Source organism: Melospiza melodia, chromosome 20, assembly GCF_035770615.1.
Source record: "Melospiza melodia melodia isolate bMelMel2 chromosome 20, bMelMel2.pri, whole genome shotgun sequence".
In the NCBI taxonomy this organism is placed as follows: Eukaryota; Metazoa; Chordata; class Aves; order Passeriformes; family Passerellidae; genus Melospiza; species Melospiza melodia.
This window is the reverse complement of record NC_086213.1, coordinates 12,787,542-12,804,796: the sequence shown is the minus strand read 5'-3', so window position 1 is coordinate 12,804,796 and position 17,255 is coordinate 12,787,542. Positions and strand designations below refer to the sequence as shown.

Here is a 17,255-nt window from a genome sequence, read left to right as displayed (position 1 = left end):
AAAATATATGGTTGTTTAATTGACGTAGTTTTTGCTACATTGCATTTCAAAAGTATTTAAATTTGCCATGAAACAGATCTTTGACAGATTATTTATTGACCTTTACTGTTGAAGAATAAAGGGTTTAAGATGGATGAAGTGGCCTAGCACCAAAGCTTGGCCAGATATGATTTTTAGCTATTTTTAACCTAAATAAGTATTCAGCCTAGTCTTGAGAAAAATAATGCAATCAGTCTTTTGAGATTTACTCCAGCCAAGCCCCAACCTGGCTAAGGAAATGCAAGTTAAATCTAACTGATTTTCCTTCCGAATTTACAGCTGGGGAATTTTAAACAAAGGAGGCCACGAGTGTCTGTGGCACTTCAGGCAGGAGCTGTGCCCTGGTGGGGCTGGGAAGGCTCTCTGGGAGCCCAGCTCTGTCCTGCAGGACACAGGGCATGGTCTGAGCCGTTCCAGGGACCTCCGAGTGTCCCAAAGTCACATCTCTGGGGACACACCTGGAGTCCTGAGCCCACTTCTGGGGCCTCCATGGATGAATTGAGGAGCGTGTACAGGGAAGGGAATGGAGCTGAGAAGGGGCTGAGGGAGCTGGAAAGGGCCTGGACCTGGAGAAATGGAGGCTCAGGCGGCCCTTTGGCTCTGCACAGCTCCTGACAGGAGGGGACAGCCTGGGGTTTGGGCTGTGCTCGCAGGGAACAGGGACAGGAGAGGGAACGGCCCCAGGCTGCGCCAGGGGACGCTCAGGTTGGACACCAGGAGGAATTTGTTAACTGAAAAGGTGATAAAACATCGGAAAGGGCTGCCCAGGAGTCCCCACTCCTGGAGGTGTGTAAGGAACGACTGGACGTGGCACTCATGGCTGCGGTCTGGTGGACAAGGAGGTGATCGGTCACAAGCTGCACTCGATGATCTCAGAGGTCTTTTCCAACCTCACTGACCGATCCCTCGGGACTCCGAGCGCCTCACGTGAGCGCAGCGCACAAAGCTCGCTCTGTGCGGGGCTCTGCCCGGCGCTGTGCCCACGGAGGGGCTGCACCCGCTCACAGCGGCTTCACCCGCTCACAGGGGCGCCCCTCACGGACCCCTCACAGGGGCTTCACCCGCTCACAGGGGCTGCACCCGCTCACAGGGGCTGCACCCGCTCACAGGGGCTCCCCTCACGGACCCCTCACAGGGGCTTCACCCGCTCACAGGGGCTTCACCCGCTCACAGGGGCGCCCCTCACGGACCCCTCACAGGGGCTTCACCCCCCTCTCACAGGTGCTCCCCTGAGCCCGGGCCCGCTCAGGCACCGCGGCCCCCCTCCCCAGGCCCCTTTGGTTCGGTCCAGCAGCGCCCCCCTCCCGCCGCGCAGCCCCCGTGGTACGCCCCGACACGCCCCCCCGGCAGGGGGCGCTGAGGGCGGTGCCCGCCGGGCCGGGGCGAGAGCGCGGCGGCACTTCCGGTGCGGGGCCGGGGCGGGAACGGCGGCGGGGCCGGGATGGCGCTGGACGCGCGGCGCCTGGAGGCGCTGAGCCTGCAGGAGCTCAGCGCGCTGCTGGACGACGAGGAGCGGCTCCAGGACATGGCCCGCGAGATGGAAGAGGTGAGGGGCTGCCTCGCGCTCCCCGGCCGCGGCCTCTCCTCGGGCCGCCCCCCTCAGCCCGCCGGGTGCCCGGTGCCGCTCGCTGCTGGGGGGTTCGGGACTCGCCGCTGCCCGGAGCCGCCGGGCGGCCTCGGCCCCGCCGCGGAGCTGCCGGTGCGTGAGGAGCCCCCGGGGCTGCGGGCAGCGCCGCCGGTCCCGTCCCCGCTCCCCCTGCGCTGCCGCCCCCGGCCCCGCTGTCCCGGCCCGGCCCTCCCGGCCTTTGTTCGCCGGCCGCGGCGGGGATCCGTGCCCGCTGGGTGCCCGCGAGGGGCGAGGGCTCGGCGGGCTGGAAACGCGAAATTCAATGAATCCGAGCCCTGAATTAGGAGACGGTGACGGCCCGGAGGTGGGATCGGCTTTTCCGTTCGCACAGCGCTCGTTCTGTGCCTCGGCCGTGGGGAAGGATTTTGCCAGGGTGAATTGAAAACAACGTGAAAGAGATTTCTGTGTGCCTCGGTTGGTATGCTGGGCGCAGCCAGGGCTGTCAGCCTTCTCTGCTGCTTGTTTTGCCTATTTGAAGTGTCTTTGTCAGTTCATCAGGCTCGAAGTCCTGCTTTTGGATCTGGGATTCTTAAAACAAAACAGGAGCGTGTTTTCTTCCTCTGGCTGTGCTTGTCTTTGACTGGTTTCTCTATGTGCCAGTGGACACTGGGTGTTACAGTTCAGGTATGAGACTGTTCTGGGTTTATTTGGCCACAGATGTCCCTGAAAGAATCTTACTCTTAGTCAGATAAGAGCAAATAAGATGAAACTATATGTATGAAAACTTGAAAAGAAAGTCTCTGGGTCCTGTATTTATTGGGTTTTTTTTGTTGTCTTAAATTAGAGGACAAAAGCCTCAGCAGAAGAGAAACAGTGGCAACATGTTCTTGAGAAAGAAGCTTAAGTTTATAAAGTAAAATCAATTGTAATTGTGTTCTCTCAAACTAAGATTCTGGCCCTTTTGGTGCTTCTGAGGAAATTGTTCTGGATCACCTCGAGCCAAATTATCAGAGTATTACCCATGGACAGGCCCACTGAAGGCTGGGGCTGAGCTGATGAGGTGTCCTGGGCAATTTATTTGCTGTATTATTTGTTGTATTGATGAGGTGTCCTGGGGAGTTTATTTGCTGTATTATGCAACAATTCAGATTTCTAACTTTGTGCCAATAGATTTCTGGGGAGAGTGGGGCAGCCATAACAACTTTTTGTGCCAGCCTCTATATTTTGAGAACTTGGAAGGAGCAGGCGGTGCTGTGGAAAGTAGAACATGCAGAGAGCTCTTGGCTTGCTGGGGGCAGGAGCACCCTGCTGAACAAAACCTATTTAAGGAAACCCAGCAGGTTGTAATGGGCTTACCTTGGTGAGGGTGTGAACGGTGGAGCTGCTGCTGCTTCCAGTGACCCCTGCCAAGGGGCATGGGCTCTTTATTATAATTTATTTCTCAGTGTGAACTTAAGACTGTGGGTCAGAAGTGGCAGAAAACCTCATGACCTCAGTAGAAAAAATCATTCCTCAGTACACAGCCAGCCCATATTGACCCTCAGGTTTTCCTCTCTCGTTGGCATCTTAAGGCTTTTAAATTGCAGAGTGAATTCTGTGGGCCCGAGGGAACATTTATTTTGTGGTGTTTGGGAAGTGTGGCCAGGTTTGGAGGTGCTCGGGCTGTGTGGCAACAGGGCTGTGCTGCTGTAATCCTCTTTTATTGGATGTGGAGGCTTATACTGGAGTCTGTTCAGCTGCAAACGTGTTTACCCATCTTGAAGGGAATTGGCCACGCTTGAATATTCCTTCCTCCTCCTGTTTTTGCCTTCACTGGATTGTTTGTTGCATGTGAGACCTGGGTTTTCACTGGGAGCGTGTGGCAGGAAGAGGGAGAGAGGGAAATCCTGAGCACTGAGGAGGCACCACGGTGCCCTCACTGCTGTCAGTCCGTGTGTGTGTCCAGGTTCTGGGGTTGTTCCAAAGTCCTTGCATTCCTGATTTCACTGTGACATTCCAGTTAAATCACGATTCTCAACTCACTTCTCTGAGATAATTTATATTTTCAGTGGCAAAGTTGGTTAAAGATGATTATTCCACAATTGAAAAAAAAAAAAAACCCTTTGTTCTCCTTGTTGCAAGGGAAAACCCAGCTCAAACCCAGCTCAAACCCCAGTGTTTTGTTCACAGAGGAGGAGGAGGATTTGGAAAAACCACTCGGCTTTCTTGCTGACAGCTAAAAATAGGCACTCACAGCCTTGGAGGGAATGTTGAGCAGATTTGTGGGTGTGTGTGTCTCTGTGTGTGTGCCCAGGGGTGATGTGCTGGCACAGTGTCCTGCAGTGTCCCCAGGTGTGTGACGCTGTGGCAGCAGAGCTGAGCTGCTGCTTTTCCTGTCTGAGCCTGAGCAACTAACTCTGGTCTGCCAGAAAAAGGAAGGAAGCTGCTTGTCTGCTGCTCCCAGCCTTCTCAGACTGAGGAGGGCTTTTTTTGTCATCTCTCAGTGCATGCACAGCATCCATCTTCATTAAACAGGCAGTCACAGGGTTGGGATGGAGGGGACCTGAAAGATTATTTAGTTCCAAACCTCCTGCTGTGGCAGGCTCATAAAAGTAATTTGTTTATAAAAGTCAGTCTCAGTGAGATAACCCTAAAAAGCTCAGATGAGAGAATTTGTGACCTGACACTGGTGATGATTTGATGAATTTCCCTGTGAAAGTGAATTTTCTTTTTGTCTCCTGGAGCATCACTTCTGTAGCAGTGCAGTTTTGTGTTACTGGCTGCTAAGGTTCCATGGCCAAAAATTGTTTGCTTTTCAATACCTTAATTATGTGAAATCAAGAAGTCAGAAATGTATTGCCTTCTTCTCATTCCAGCATTTCAGAGTACACTGGCAAGCACAGAAGGAATTTTTTGAGCGCAGTCCTTTTCTCAAAAGCTGATTGAACAGATCCTGCCGGGCAGAAAGTCCAAGTTCAACTCTGTGCATTCATGCCCAGATTTCTTGGATTCCTCCTCCTGTCCTGAAACCACATTGTGCAAGTGGTCATGTTCTTGTTGGCCAAACATGAAATTTAGTTGCAAAGTTAGGAATTAGACTTGGTGACAAGTACGGATTTTTCTCTTCTAGCTGAGCACCAAATGAGTGAGTGTCTGTGTGTGAGGAGTGCAAATTGCAGTGCTCAGTGTCTTCCCTCTGCAAGAAATGTCTAGGAACTGCAGCTTACCTTCTAAGCTTCATTTTGTCATTTTCAAGTAATCAGAAGAGCTGAATTTAGCCAATCTAATTACTCTGCAGTATGTTTTAATATTTATTACAGAACAGATGTTGTTAGGGGGTGTATTATTATTCACCAGCCCCTGATGAAAAGCACTCCTAAATCTTCTGTAAAAGAAGTCTCTTCTCCTACTCTGCACCTGCCAGCTCCCGTTTCAGGGGTTCATTTGACACTCCAAATGTGCATCTTTATACATCCACAGTGGGACTGCACATTTTCTTCTTAATTTACAAGTCTGTGTAAGTGAATGTGGCAGTGACAGAGGCTGGAGAAATCTAAAGCCGCCACGGATGTGTCCTGTGTATAAAGGAATTAAACCAGAGCTGCTCTTTATTTAGAGCTCCTTAAGAGACTTTTTCTCGAAGGTACCCAGAGACTCCTCTCCGTGGGGCTGGCCAGAGCAAGCTGATAATTAGAGCAGCTCCTGATGGGCTTTGTGGGCAGCCAGGATTGCTCAGCCCCTCTGGGAATGAGCTTTGGATGAGCCAGGGTGACGCTGCTCACAGACGTTTTACACAAATAACTCTTGCTGCAAACCATTCTTTTGGAGTAAGGGATCAACATTTATAGAATGAGTGTTGCTAAGCTAGTACTAGTTCTGGTTTAATTTTATCCAGCTTTTTTTTTTTTTTTTTTTCCCTTTTTAAAAGTGGGATGAAACAAAGCTGCAGTTCATAAAAGTAGTAGACTCTAAATTCCCAAAGCAGTTGCTGCTGCCTGCTCTTGGAAATGCTCATTAAATAAATCCTTGAGTAAAATTATTCAAATTATGTCCATTAAAGAAATTCAATTTTTTAAGCAGCTGAAGTTTTGCAGTGCTGCATAAACCCTGACTTGTGTTTTTAATAACCTGTGTGTGTCCATGGCTTCATTCCCTTGCAGCACAGTTTGGTGTTGAGTGCTCTGCTCAGGAGTGAGCAATCCTTGTTCCATGAAAATCCCCTTGTAAGCAGCTCAGTGTGGCTGCCCCATTTGTCCCATTCAGAATTCATAGTGAGAGCTTAGCAGTTAAAAAAAAAAAAAAAAAAAAAAAAAAAGCTCATATATTCTCCTTTTCTCCTTAATATTGTCCTGCCTCACTGTGTCTCCTGATTCTGACTGGTATTTTCATCTGGTTTCAGATTAACATTTCCTGCCTGTTGAAGTGCTCATGACCTCAAGAGTCCTGTTAGGAATTGTGCTGGACTCCTGACTTTTATCTCTAAATAACTTTATTCTGACACTTGCACTGGGCAGGTGAACAAGCAGTGCAGGAGCAGTTCCCTGCTAATGCCCATTTTTGTCACATGTGATAACAAAACACCTTTTGTTGCATTTATTCCTTCCTCAGCCTTTGTCTCGGCCCTGTGGGGAGCTGTGAGTGGATGCTCAAAGCTTGCTTTGTGCTGCACTGATAACCTTAATAGACTGCTCATGCTGCACTGGGCCTTCCAGCCTGGCTGATTTTGCAGCTGTTTTTTTTTTTTTTTTTTTTTTGTAGTTTTAAATTACTCATTTTTAGGCAAACTTTACAGTGTCTGCTTTCTGATTCCTTGAATTAACTTGCATTTGTAGTGGAACAGTTGCTGTCAGGTTTTTACACAGACCCTAACATCATTGAAGAGATTATTCTGGTTTACAGATTGTGGCTGTATTCAGGTTGGGATTGTATCTGTTCTGTTTGTGAAACAGAACTCACAGGCTTCAAAATTCTCCCAGTGACATGAAATATTTCAGTGTCCTGAAACGAGTGGATGGGTCTTCACCAGCTCCTCCTTGAGCTTCATTAAACTAAATCATTCCCAAGTTTGCTTTGTGTTTGAGGAACTGGTTCTTCTCATGGTTTTGGGTGAGATTCAAGTTTCTCATCTTTCCAAGGGTGCATTGTTAAAAGAAATTTGTCACAGACCAATGCTGGAAGTGGAGGCTTCAGGAGTGACATTTTAATTCATCATTAAGTGTCAATTACCATTCTTGATCAACTTCTGTTAGAAAAAATATTTCCTTCTCAGAAATGTTCTAATATGGAGAGAGTTTAGTCGTTAAGTCCTGTGTAATTTCAAGCACTATATCTTAAAGTGCAATTACAAATACCTTAATCAGTTTACAACAAATATTTTTAAGAGTTTTGGTAGAGCTTTGTCTAGTCTATAATGATTAGATATCAGGTGCAAAGGACAGGACACCACTCTGCCTTAGAGGCAGGCAGGTCATATTAACCACGTTTTTCTTATTTTCACAAGTCAGATACATCATGTCATAGTGGTATTTACTCATCTCCTCACATTTGAAATGATTTAAAAGTAAAGTTTTTCAGCAGATCATTATGAAAGGTTAGGAATTTGCTGCTTCTTCCTCCCTCCTGGTCCTGTTGAGAAATACTCTGACACCTGAGGCAGGATCAACATCACAGAAGTCTCACCTGACTTTAGGAAGCTTTTTCTTACTCTGTTTATTTGGATTTCTACCTCCTTCTCTTTGCTATAAATGATTCTAGTAAAAGCTTCATTTTCCTGGTATTTGTGCTCTTGAAAGGCTTACAGGTTTGTGTCCACTGGCTTTTCTCTGCCCTGAGTAAATGTGCATCTTCTTCATCCCAAAGGAGAGATCAGTTCTGTCATTAATCTGCTCCCTCCTGACTGGCAGGGGAATTTCAGCCTCCCAAGCAGTGCAAATTCTGAATTTGCTGTGAGGAAGGAGTGAGCTCATTAAAATGGTGAAAGAGGCACCAGAACCCATCAATATTTTTGCACAGTTTTCCTTGGCTGGCAGTTCAGGAGGCAGCCAGTGACAGGGGCTTGGTAAGAGTTGGGTGCCACTAATTCAGCTGTTAAACCCTTAATAATTCTTTTTTAAAAAATGTAAAACAGGGAGACTTCGGCTTTCTGAAAGCAACAGTCCTAACTGGATCAGATTATATGAGAATAAACAAATGGAAACCAGTTTAATTTAAATTATTTTGCATTAGATTCAAAGGTAAGAAGGGAACTTTCTTTTTGTTCTTTGAAAGGATCCACATTGAACACAAGCATAGGGCTGGATGCTTCTTTAGGCTTGGGGAGTGAAAACAATATTGAAAGTGTAATTCCTGAATTCCACAATTTGGAGTAGAATTGGGATGGATGAGAATTTAGGACTCTGCATTATCCTTGGTGGTTGTTGTTGGGTTTTTAAGTGATTTGGCAAGAGCAGGGTGAGAGTGAAACTTTGGCTTTTGAAGAGCAATATCTGGGGACAAGTGTTTAAGTAACACTGAGTTTTGAATTCAGGAAATTAAAGTGACATATGAATATTGCAGAAGGAAGTAATTGCTCTCAAAGACAGTGGCTGTGCCTGGAAGAACACCTGAATTTGCTGCTGACCTTTTCTGGGGCTATGGAACAGCTCGTTTGGGTTTCCCCTTTCCCTGTCCGTGGCAGGAGCCGGGTCTGTGCCGCTCTTTGCTGTTTGCTGCAATGGGAGGGAAAACCTGGGCTGGAGGCACACCTGGATGGGGGAGGTGACAAAAATGTGCCAAAATTCTGTGGGTTTGGAGGCAGCTCAGTGGACTCAGTCAGTGGTGCCCTGGGAGGAATATTCCTCTTGTTGATCCAGCCTGAGAATCTGGAATCAAATCCCTTGGTTGGTTGGTTGGTTGGTTGTTTTTTTCCCTTTTGATGTCTGAATATTTTGGTGAATCTGATGTGACACCCAGGGCAGACTTCTCCAAACACTTCTCCAAACACTCCCAGAGCTCCTGAGGCTCTCGTGTGCCTGTGTGAGTGTGAGCAGGCTGGAATCTGGCTGAATCTTGGGTGTGTGAGAATTGTCATTTTTTTCTTTAGGCTGGGAACTGTTGAGCAGAAGGATTAAACTGAAAAAATGAAGGTTTTGGCATTAATCCAGGATTGGTGTAACACAGTTGGGGAAGAATATTCTGGAGAAGGAGCAGTCATGATGCCATCCTTATTTTTTACACATTAACAAGATAAGGGATGAGATTCTTCTGCACCCATTGTATCTCACTGCTGGAATTCAGATTTTTTCAAGAGCTGTTGCTTTATCTGTCAATTTTCATCATTTGTTCATCAGTTGCAGGCCCAACGCCACAGCACTAATTCTTATATACTTCTGTTGTTTGTTTAAAACTTTTCAGAGTCTCATTTAGTCTTGCTTAATAATGTCACTGTCATTTCACACACTTTTTGTTTTGTTTTTATTTTATATCCAGGCCCAAAATGTTCAGCACAGCAAGGACATGACTCTTGCCAGCAACCGCAGCCTGGCAGAGGGAAATCTCCTGTACCAGCCAAAGTTGGAGTCTCTGAAATCAAATTTAACTGAGAAATATCAGGAGCTGCAAGTTCTTTTTGAGGCATACCAGATAAAGAAAACAAAACTAGGTAACAGTGGCTGCTGACAATTATGATTTGCTGTTTTTTAAATGATGTAAATCTGTTGCCTGTTTGTTGTTTGGTTTTTGGTGTCTCATTTTTAGCTGTGTGAATTAGGGTACAAAGTGAAATGTCATTCTTTATAGTGCTGAAATAGATCACACTTCTGATGATTTATTAAGTGACTGTCACACCCAGTAACAGATACTGTGGATTCTTCCTGTTACCTACCTGTTCTTGACCTACTCTTTAAATTATCAACTTCAGTTACCTTGCTAAAGAGCAGAACACTTGGAGTTTTAGTGACTATTTATAAATCAAATGGAATATTATATTTAAGTTTCATACTGAATTATATTGTGCATCTGATACTGCACTTGCTGAAGTATTTTCAACATTATAAATATATAATTGGAATTAAATTTCAGCTCTTAGCACTCTGACAATATTCCTGAGTTGTTACCACATTTCTGCCTGTGCATGGCCCTGTGTGGAGCTGCAGAGCCTGCTGGTGGTGCAGATGTGCCCCGGAGGTTGCTGTGCAGTTCCAGGTCACCTGGACCTGCTGTCACTTTGTGTCCTTGCTGTGCCTTTGCAGACAGACAATCCAGCAATGCTTCCCTGGAGACCCTGCTGGCCCTGCTGCAGGCTGAGGGGGCCAAGATCGAGGAAGACACGGAGGTAATGACAGAACTCCCCAATTCTGCCACTGCCCCCAAGGCCAGAACCTTCCATGGCTGAGCTGAGCATGTGACAGATGAGAGAATAAGGACTTGTCTCTGCTCTGAACCTCAGGGAGCAGCTATTGGATTCCAGCAATTTTATTTCTTTTTTATCTGAGTAATTTTCTACTCTTAACATCTTTGAAGTTCAAGACAGAAAGTGCTCCTTTTTAGGCAAACCCTCTCAGTTCCTTGACTTTGCCTTCAGACCTGTAGAGTTTAAAAATGTGGGATCTTTTTTTCAATGGGGTTTGCCTGGTACATGTATTACTTCATAATAAATGTCAGTTAGTGGCCTAATAAAAAAACCAACCTGTGCCTGTGCTGCTTTTCCTGCAGTGCTGCTGGTGAAATATCCAATTGTGGTCTCGGTGTGTCTGTGCAGGTGCCAGGGGTCACCACTTGCTGACACACAAGTGCCTGAAGGGTGCTGTGACTTCAGAATAATGGGAGTGTTTGAATTTGTTTGCAGATTTGCATGCAGGCATTTTCTGTAATTAATCAGGAGGAAAAAAATGTGCTTATTAAAGCCTTGAGTTGTGATTGTAAAAAGACATTCCCAGGACAAGCTGAATTTAGTGAGTTTATGTTTGTTCAGCTCTCAGTTATTAAACACCATTTACCCAAAGCCACAGGTAAGGGTGAGTCTTGAGCCTGACTTAGCAATAATCTCTGTGCTGAGTCTCAGAGTGTTTCTGCTGCCGTTCAGGCAGCACTGAGCTGTAGTTCAGCTTAGCTGGCAATCTGGGAAGCTGCTGGACCTGGTTTGTTCCCATCTCTGGTGATCAGGGGACCGCTCAGAGCGAGATTCAGATGTTTTTATTGCTGTTACTTCAGTATAAATTTATGCAAAAGTGATATTTAACTCTCAGTGCTTCTGAGTAATAAGTAACTCAAAGTTCTGCCCAGAATCCTTCAGTATGCCAGTCATCTTCCATATGCCAGCTGGAAAATCACAGGCAAAATGCTGCTATTTTGGGATGTGAGCCATTTAGATTCTGTTGCAGTAGGCTGTTCCCTAAGAGAATGTTCTGTATTTGACAGAATATGGCAGAAAGGTTCCTTGACGGTGAAATCCCGCTGGATTCCTTCATCGACGAGTACCAGAGCAAGAGGAAGCTGGCTCACCTGCGCCGGGTGAAGATCGAGAAGCTGCAGGAGATGGTGCTGAAGGGACAGAGACTCGCTCAGGCTCAGCCTGCGGCGCAGCCGAGGGCGGCCGAGCCCTCCGCCGCCCCCGGGGACCCGTACCGGGACGCGAGCCCTCCTCCGGCGGTGGTGCCGCGGCGGATCCCGCCCCCGCCGCCCTCCGGACGCTTCCCCGCGGGCCCGGCCCCGGCTCCGTACCCGCCCCTGCCGCCGCGGCCCGGAGCCGCCCAGCCCCCGAGCCAGCTGCCCCCGCCGGGCTGCCCGGCCCAGTTTGTGCCGCCCTATCCTCCGCCGCTGCCCCAGAGACCGCCTCGCCTTCCTCCGCATCCCGGCTTCATCCTCCAGTAAATGTTTGGGTGCGCCTGACTCTGGTATTGGTGCTTATATTTCCTTTTCCCCCATCAGAGACTTGCCGCGGGCAATGGGAGCCTCTGTTCTTTGCACAATGGAACACAAAGGCCGAGCTGTGGCACAGAGGTTTGCAGTTGCTTTGCTATATGTGATGTTTGTTTGCAAAGGTCAGTGGTGACGAGGTTTTCCCAGGAAGGTGACGAGGGCTAAATTCTGTAAATCCATCGAGTTGGGAAGGCGCTGGCAGTGGATTTGCTGAGTTACAAACAGAGCCACGCTCTGAATTCCTCAGTGATGGTCGATCAGCATCCTCCTGTGTTCTGATGTATCCCCTGGCAGCTGGAGGGGTGTGTGGCTCGCGGGGAGCTGGTTGTCCCTCTGAGGAATTCTGTGGCCTGTTGGGATGGTTGCAGCCATATCTCGTCCCTGGCTGCTGGGCAGGGCTGTGCACAGGAGCCCCAGCATCCTCCTCACCCAGGGCACGGGGCTCTCAGAGCTCACTGAGCTACAGCTCCTGTCACACCTTGGGGGGTTCAGACAGGGAAAAGGACAGGAGTTTCATTTCTGCATTTCAGTTGTTACCTTAGACAGTGTGTAATCAAAGCAGGCACTACTCCCACTCCTAAAGAGCTCAGTACCCTCAAAGTCCTGGTCCCTTGAAATGAAACTAAACTGTTTGTAGAGCCAGTTTAGGGTTTTATAGACACTTTACCAGGCAGTTTTATTTCCTTGCCTATTAAGACTCTTTCTAATGGTTGGTTTTTCTCTCCTTTTCCACACCTTGGATACAGAAATGATTTTTTTTACACAGGTGCTTAGCTTTTGCTACCATGTGATTCCAGGAATCTAGGCAGGGTATTTTCTTAATCAAATACTGGATTTTCACATGTAATTGCCCACTTGAATTTCCACAGTTTCATTTTATCCCTTAACTCTGTCTCTCACTTGGCAGAACTACTCTTAACTTTCCCATTTCGTTTAGTTTTGCAGTTTGGGGCATGTGTATCTATCTGGAATTTGCAGTTGATGTTTCTCTGCAAGTAGGCAAAAAAGAAAAGCCTTTTGAAGTCCATGGTGGCTGTTTGCATCCTACAGAATCTGTTCTGAACTTCTGCCTCTGGATGGGAGAGGCTTTTTAGGGCAGCTTAGATTTCACTCCTGATGTGACTCTTGAAGCCTGAGGTACAGACACATGCTGGTGTTTTAATCCAGCACTGGGGGAGGCAGCTTTTAACCCCTGTTGTTTGCACAGAATGTGGCTGTGAGTTTGTTACCAATCTGTCAAAGCCCCTGGTTATTTCAGTTATTTTGGTATCATTGTGCTGGAATGCACTGCATTGTTTGGGAGTTTGTACTACAAACATCAGTCAGAACAGAAAATCTATTTTTTTTCTTTATGTAAGACCTGGATTGTCCCTTAATCATTTCCTCTGGAGTGTGGTGCTGAGCAAATACTAATCTGAAATTAAGCTCATAATAGGAAGCTCTCAATTCTGAAAATATGAACGTGGTCATTTGGCTTGTTCTGCCTTGTGCAGCCAAAGGCAGGAGGTTGGGCAGTGTTACTGGCATCTGAACCAATTCCCCAGTGGAAGTCTGGCAAGTTTTTATAGATGGGGGATTTTGTGAAGCAATGTGCATTGGATTTGTTTGCAAAGTGTGTTTTTTCTGTAATCTAGTGATGGTACAGGATGTGGTTGTTTTTGGTTTCTTTTAATAGTGTGATATCTTTTCTTGGTATTATTTTCTCACTGAAGCTTTGTATAGGCATGGTTAATTATGACTCGTTTCTAAGTAACTTTGCTGTGCTGTTAGTGCTGGTATTTGGGTGGCAGCTGTTCTATCTGGATGCTAAACATGAGTCTGTGTAGAAATGTGTCCTAGAAAGAATTAAAGTGGGTGGGGGCTACCAAGGTGCAGAAATTCATACTTTGAGCCTGCTACACAAAACTCTAAAACACTCCCAATTCAGTTCTACTGAGATTTCATAAAAACAACCAGGTATATTTTACACTTATCAGGTGCCAACTTTTTTTTCTGAGGGTTGGAAGTCCTCAGAAGTGATGGGGGTGATGGATAAGTGTATGGTGAATTTGCACTGCATTTTATGTATCAGACTTTATTGGTATTAGTAGTCCAGAAATATTTTTACTACTTGTTAAATCTTCTGTCTTTTGGTAACTTTTGTGATAACAATGACCTTTCAGGGATACTTTATCTAAAAACAACCTCTTGTGCACACTAAATACAGACAAAGCTAATGCAATTTTTTTGTCTGGGAGCAAAACAATGCATTATTGCATATGCATGTGGCTGATGTGCCTTAGGATCACTACTTGTGATTGTAATTCTAGGATATTAGCATTTTTATCATTTCAATGGCCATTGCTTAACTCTAATTGAAGGGCTCTTGAGAGCACTGACTTTTACAAAAACTGACCCTCATACTTCAGAAAAAACCAGCTCTTTCTGCTCTTTGTAAGCTTCTAGTTGCCTTCACTGATGGGTGAGTTTGAACATAGCTGATGTAACTAATGTGATGTTTCAGTTATTGCGAGCTCATAACTGAAGTCCAGCTGCTCATGGAAAACGTTTTGCCATTAATTCTGTGTGTGTGTGTGCACACAAACTGTAAATATTTACTTGACTGCTGGTGATGTTCAAGGGTAAAGGAGAATGACTGTGGAAAGCTGTTCAATCCTTTCAGCAACAAACTTGATGAAACACTAACCTGGCAAGAGCTGTGTCAGTGCTTTCAACCTGTTGCCCTTCAACAGCTTCTCCTGTTCTGTTATAGCTAATAAATTAATTCTGCTCTGGCTAGGATGTTTAGAATTGTACTAATTTGCACTGTTTATAAGATAGTGAGATTAAAATGCCATAGGCAAGCTGAGACTTGAGAGGGGGTGGCTCACGATGCTTGCCAAAAAAAAAAAAAAAAAGTATATATATATATATATATATATATATAAAGGATTTTTGATGTCTGCTACAAATAGCATAAACTTCCCCAAAGCAATTGGAGTGGAGAAAAATCCTTTAACTGCAAGGTGTAACACGGCTTCAGAGTGTTGGTAGCATTGGGGATGCTCTCTTTGGGCAGCGTTGTTTGTGCCAGTCTCTGTGTGCAGTTCTGAGCTGGGACTTGGACCTGGACTGCAGTTCTGACTCCAGGGGTCTCCCTGCCCTCGGGGCTGCTCCTAAAGCTGGGGGAGTGCTTTGTTGCAGCCCAGCTGATCAGGCAGGTCACCTTGGTGCCACTGCAGGGACAGGAGCTGCCCTGGGAGGGACCTGGGCTGCTCCAGGTCACCGTCCCCAACTCCACAGCCTCCACAGCCTCCCCTGCCTCAGCTCTCCCGGGACTGCTCTGCCCTCCAAACTGGAATCACTCGGAGAGGCAGAGCCCAGAGCAGCAATTCCTGTGGAGATGCAGAGCTCAGAGCAGCAATCCCTGTGGAGATGCAGAGCCCAGAGCAGCAATCCCTGTGCCCTCCCCTGGAGCTGCCCGTGGAGCTCAGAGGGGGCAGAGTCCTCCTGTGCCTGAACAGTTCCTCTGTGTGACCCTGGACTGCCTCAGCAAGGGGCAGCTTTGTATGCTGAGCAAGTTGTGAACATACAGTGGAGTTGTTTGCATAATAAGTCTTTCTGTTATCTACTGTGTTCTGATTTTAAATAAAATAGCATATCTCTTGGTGTCCTGTCCCCTTGTGGCTCCCTTGAGCAATTCTATTCATGATTTTCAACCCTAATGGGGTTTCTTCTGTAGCAACATAAACGCAGTTTTAGGTGGATGTAGAACATAAAATGCAGAATGCTTTAATTATTCATGGTGAATCTGTTGGCTGTGTTTTTAGTGACTGGATACAACGAGTCCATTTTGTGTGGAGCTGATACAGGATGGGTTTGCTCACAGCAGATTTCACATGTTGTAAATCAGGGCAGTGAGGGAGGTGGGCTGTCTGTCAGGTAAAACCCCTTTGCTTTTCTTCTAATTTCCTGCAATTAGCTAGTGGGAATGTTCAGAATCCCCTGGAAAGGCTGAAGGGAGAATTTTGGTTTTTTTAGGAGAGGAAAATCTTAGATATCAGCCAAGTTAGGAGAAATGAGTCAACCAGAGTTATTTAGGAATATGAGTCAGAGGGCAGAAAAGACCTGATGTAATTTTCTGTGAGATCTGTCACTTCAGTAGTGATGCAAAACAGAAATCAGAATAACTGATCACGGAAGAAATTCCCTATTTTAATTGTCTCTTGATCCCTTCCCTTTGTGGTGGCTGCAGAGCTTGGATAACCTTCTGCAGGAAAGGGAGAGTGCAGATGAGGGGAAGCTGCTGTGCTGACTCAGTGCAGGTGGGCGAGGGCAGGGGAAGGTGTTATGTAAAATCTGCAGCTCTTGAGCTCAGCTCTTTTAAGAATCTGCTCTGGTTTGTGGCTGGCAGAGCTGTGGGGCTCCAGCTGTGCCCGTTCCAGCCCTGGGGCTGGGGTTCCCAGAGGTTGTTCTGGCTGGGATTGTTCCCCGGGCACAGGAGCTGCCACCTGCCAGGGTCACACCTTGCCAGGGAGGGCACTCAGGTGCCACTGGGTGTTAAAAGAGCAAAATGCCACAGTAAAATGTGTCCTGTTGGGGACACTGCAGTGTCCGTGTGGCCTTGGCTTGTCCCTTCCCTGGAGGAGGCTGCAGGTCCTTCCCTTGCCCTTGCTCCTGTCATTTGAGTCCCCTCGGGTTGTACATTTAATTGTTTTACAGCTTTGCCTCTTCACCTCTCTGAGATGTGGTCCCCAGGAGCTGGGTGTGCTGCTTGAGGGTTTTTGAGGGATTCTGGGTCTCCACTGGAGTTTTGGAGGTGCCCTGGTGAGGCTGAGGTGCTGAGGCTGGAGATGTGCCAGTGCACACCCTGGATCCTGCTGTAAGCTAAAAGCTGTTTTTTAAACACTGCTTATTATTTCCAAACTGCTCAAAGGTGCTTTTTCTGCACTCCTGTAGGTGATGAGTAGGAATTATTTTTTCCTTCTCACCACATAATCCCACACCTTGCTACGTGCACTTAAAACTGCAAATTATTCCAGCAACCACTGCTGGGGCTGGGCTAATTTCTGAGGTGGTTGTTAGTCCTGGAGGAAGCCACTCTCAGAGGAGGGAGGTGACAAAATTCTCAGCATGGAATGAGCCCACCTGGCTGAGCACAAAATGCTGGAAATGCCTTTTGGCCTGGGGCGTGTTGTCTCACAAGGTATGAAGGGAATCCAGACCAGCTTTGTATTTATTTTTTTTTGTTTCATTTGACCCTGCATACCCTTGAAGCATTTGTTAAATGATTTGATTAGCTGGTGCTTCTGGGTTACCCCAGTCATTTTTTGGAGTGGGTCATTCAGGAAATACCATCCCTAAAGACTCTGCTGCCCAAACTCATCTAATTCATGCCTGGTTGGGTACAGCAGAAAAATAACTTTTCTTGCAACAGGCTGCTTTTTGTGGCTCCGAGGGCTCTTAAAAACATACTTTACCAGAAGTTTTGTGGTCTGGTTTCTTTACCTGACTTCCTAGAGGCTGCACCAGCCTGTTTTCTGTTTGTGAGCTTGATTTCAATGCCCTTTTTGCCCCCAGTGATCTGACACTTGTGTTTTGCCAGCTTTGCTCTCTGTGCTGCTGTTCCTGAGCTGCAGCTGCTTCGTGTGCTGGTGCTCAAACCAATCTGAGCCCACTGGAGCTTTGGCTACTGAGGGAGCCAGAGAAGGGCTGAGATAACAGCCTGCCTGAAAGCTGCTTCAAGAACAAATAAACTGCTTTACTCACCTTGGTGGATTATTTCACAACTTGG

General features: G+C 46.8%; 1 protein-coding gene across 2 annotated transcripts; it reads left to right on the top strand.

Moving 5' to 3' along the window:
- Nucleotides 1-1,445: 1,445 nt before the first annotated feature.
- VPS37B (VPS37B subunit of ESCRT-I) lies at nt 1,446-15,130 on the top strand. Of its 2 annotated transcripts, none has more exons than XM_063173113.1 (4): nt 1,446-1,585; nt 9,053-9,224; nt 9,814-9,896; nt 10,982-15,130. In XM_063173113.1, the coding sequence occupies exons 1-4, from the start codon at nt 1,481-1,483 to the stop codon at nt 11,432-11,434; spliced, it is 813 nt and encodes a 270-aa protein (XP_063029183.1). In that variant the 5' UTR covers nt 1,446-1,480; the 3' UTR covers nt 11,435-15,130. The 2 variants fall into 2 exon arrangements, with proteins under 2 accessions (XP_063029183.1, XP_063029184.1); XM_063173114.1 differs by lacking the exon at nt 1,446-1,585 and adding an exon at nt 1,980-2,080.
- The last annotated feature ends 2,125 nt before the right edge of the window (nt 15,131-17,255 follow it).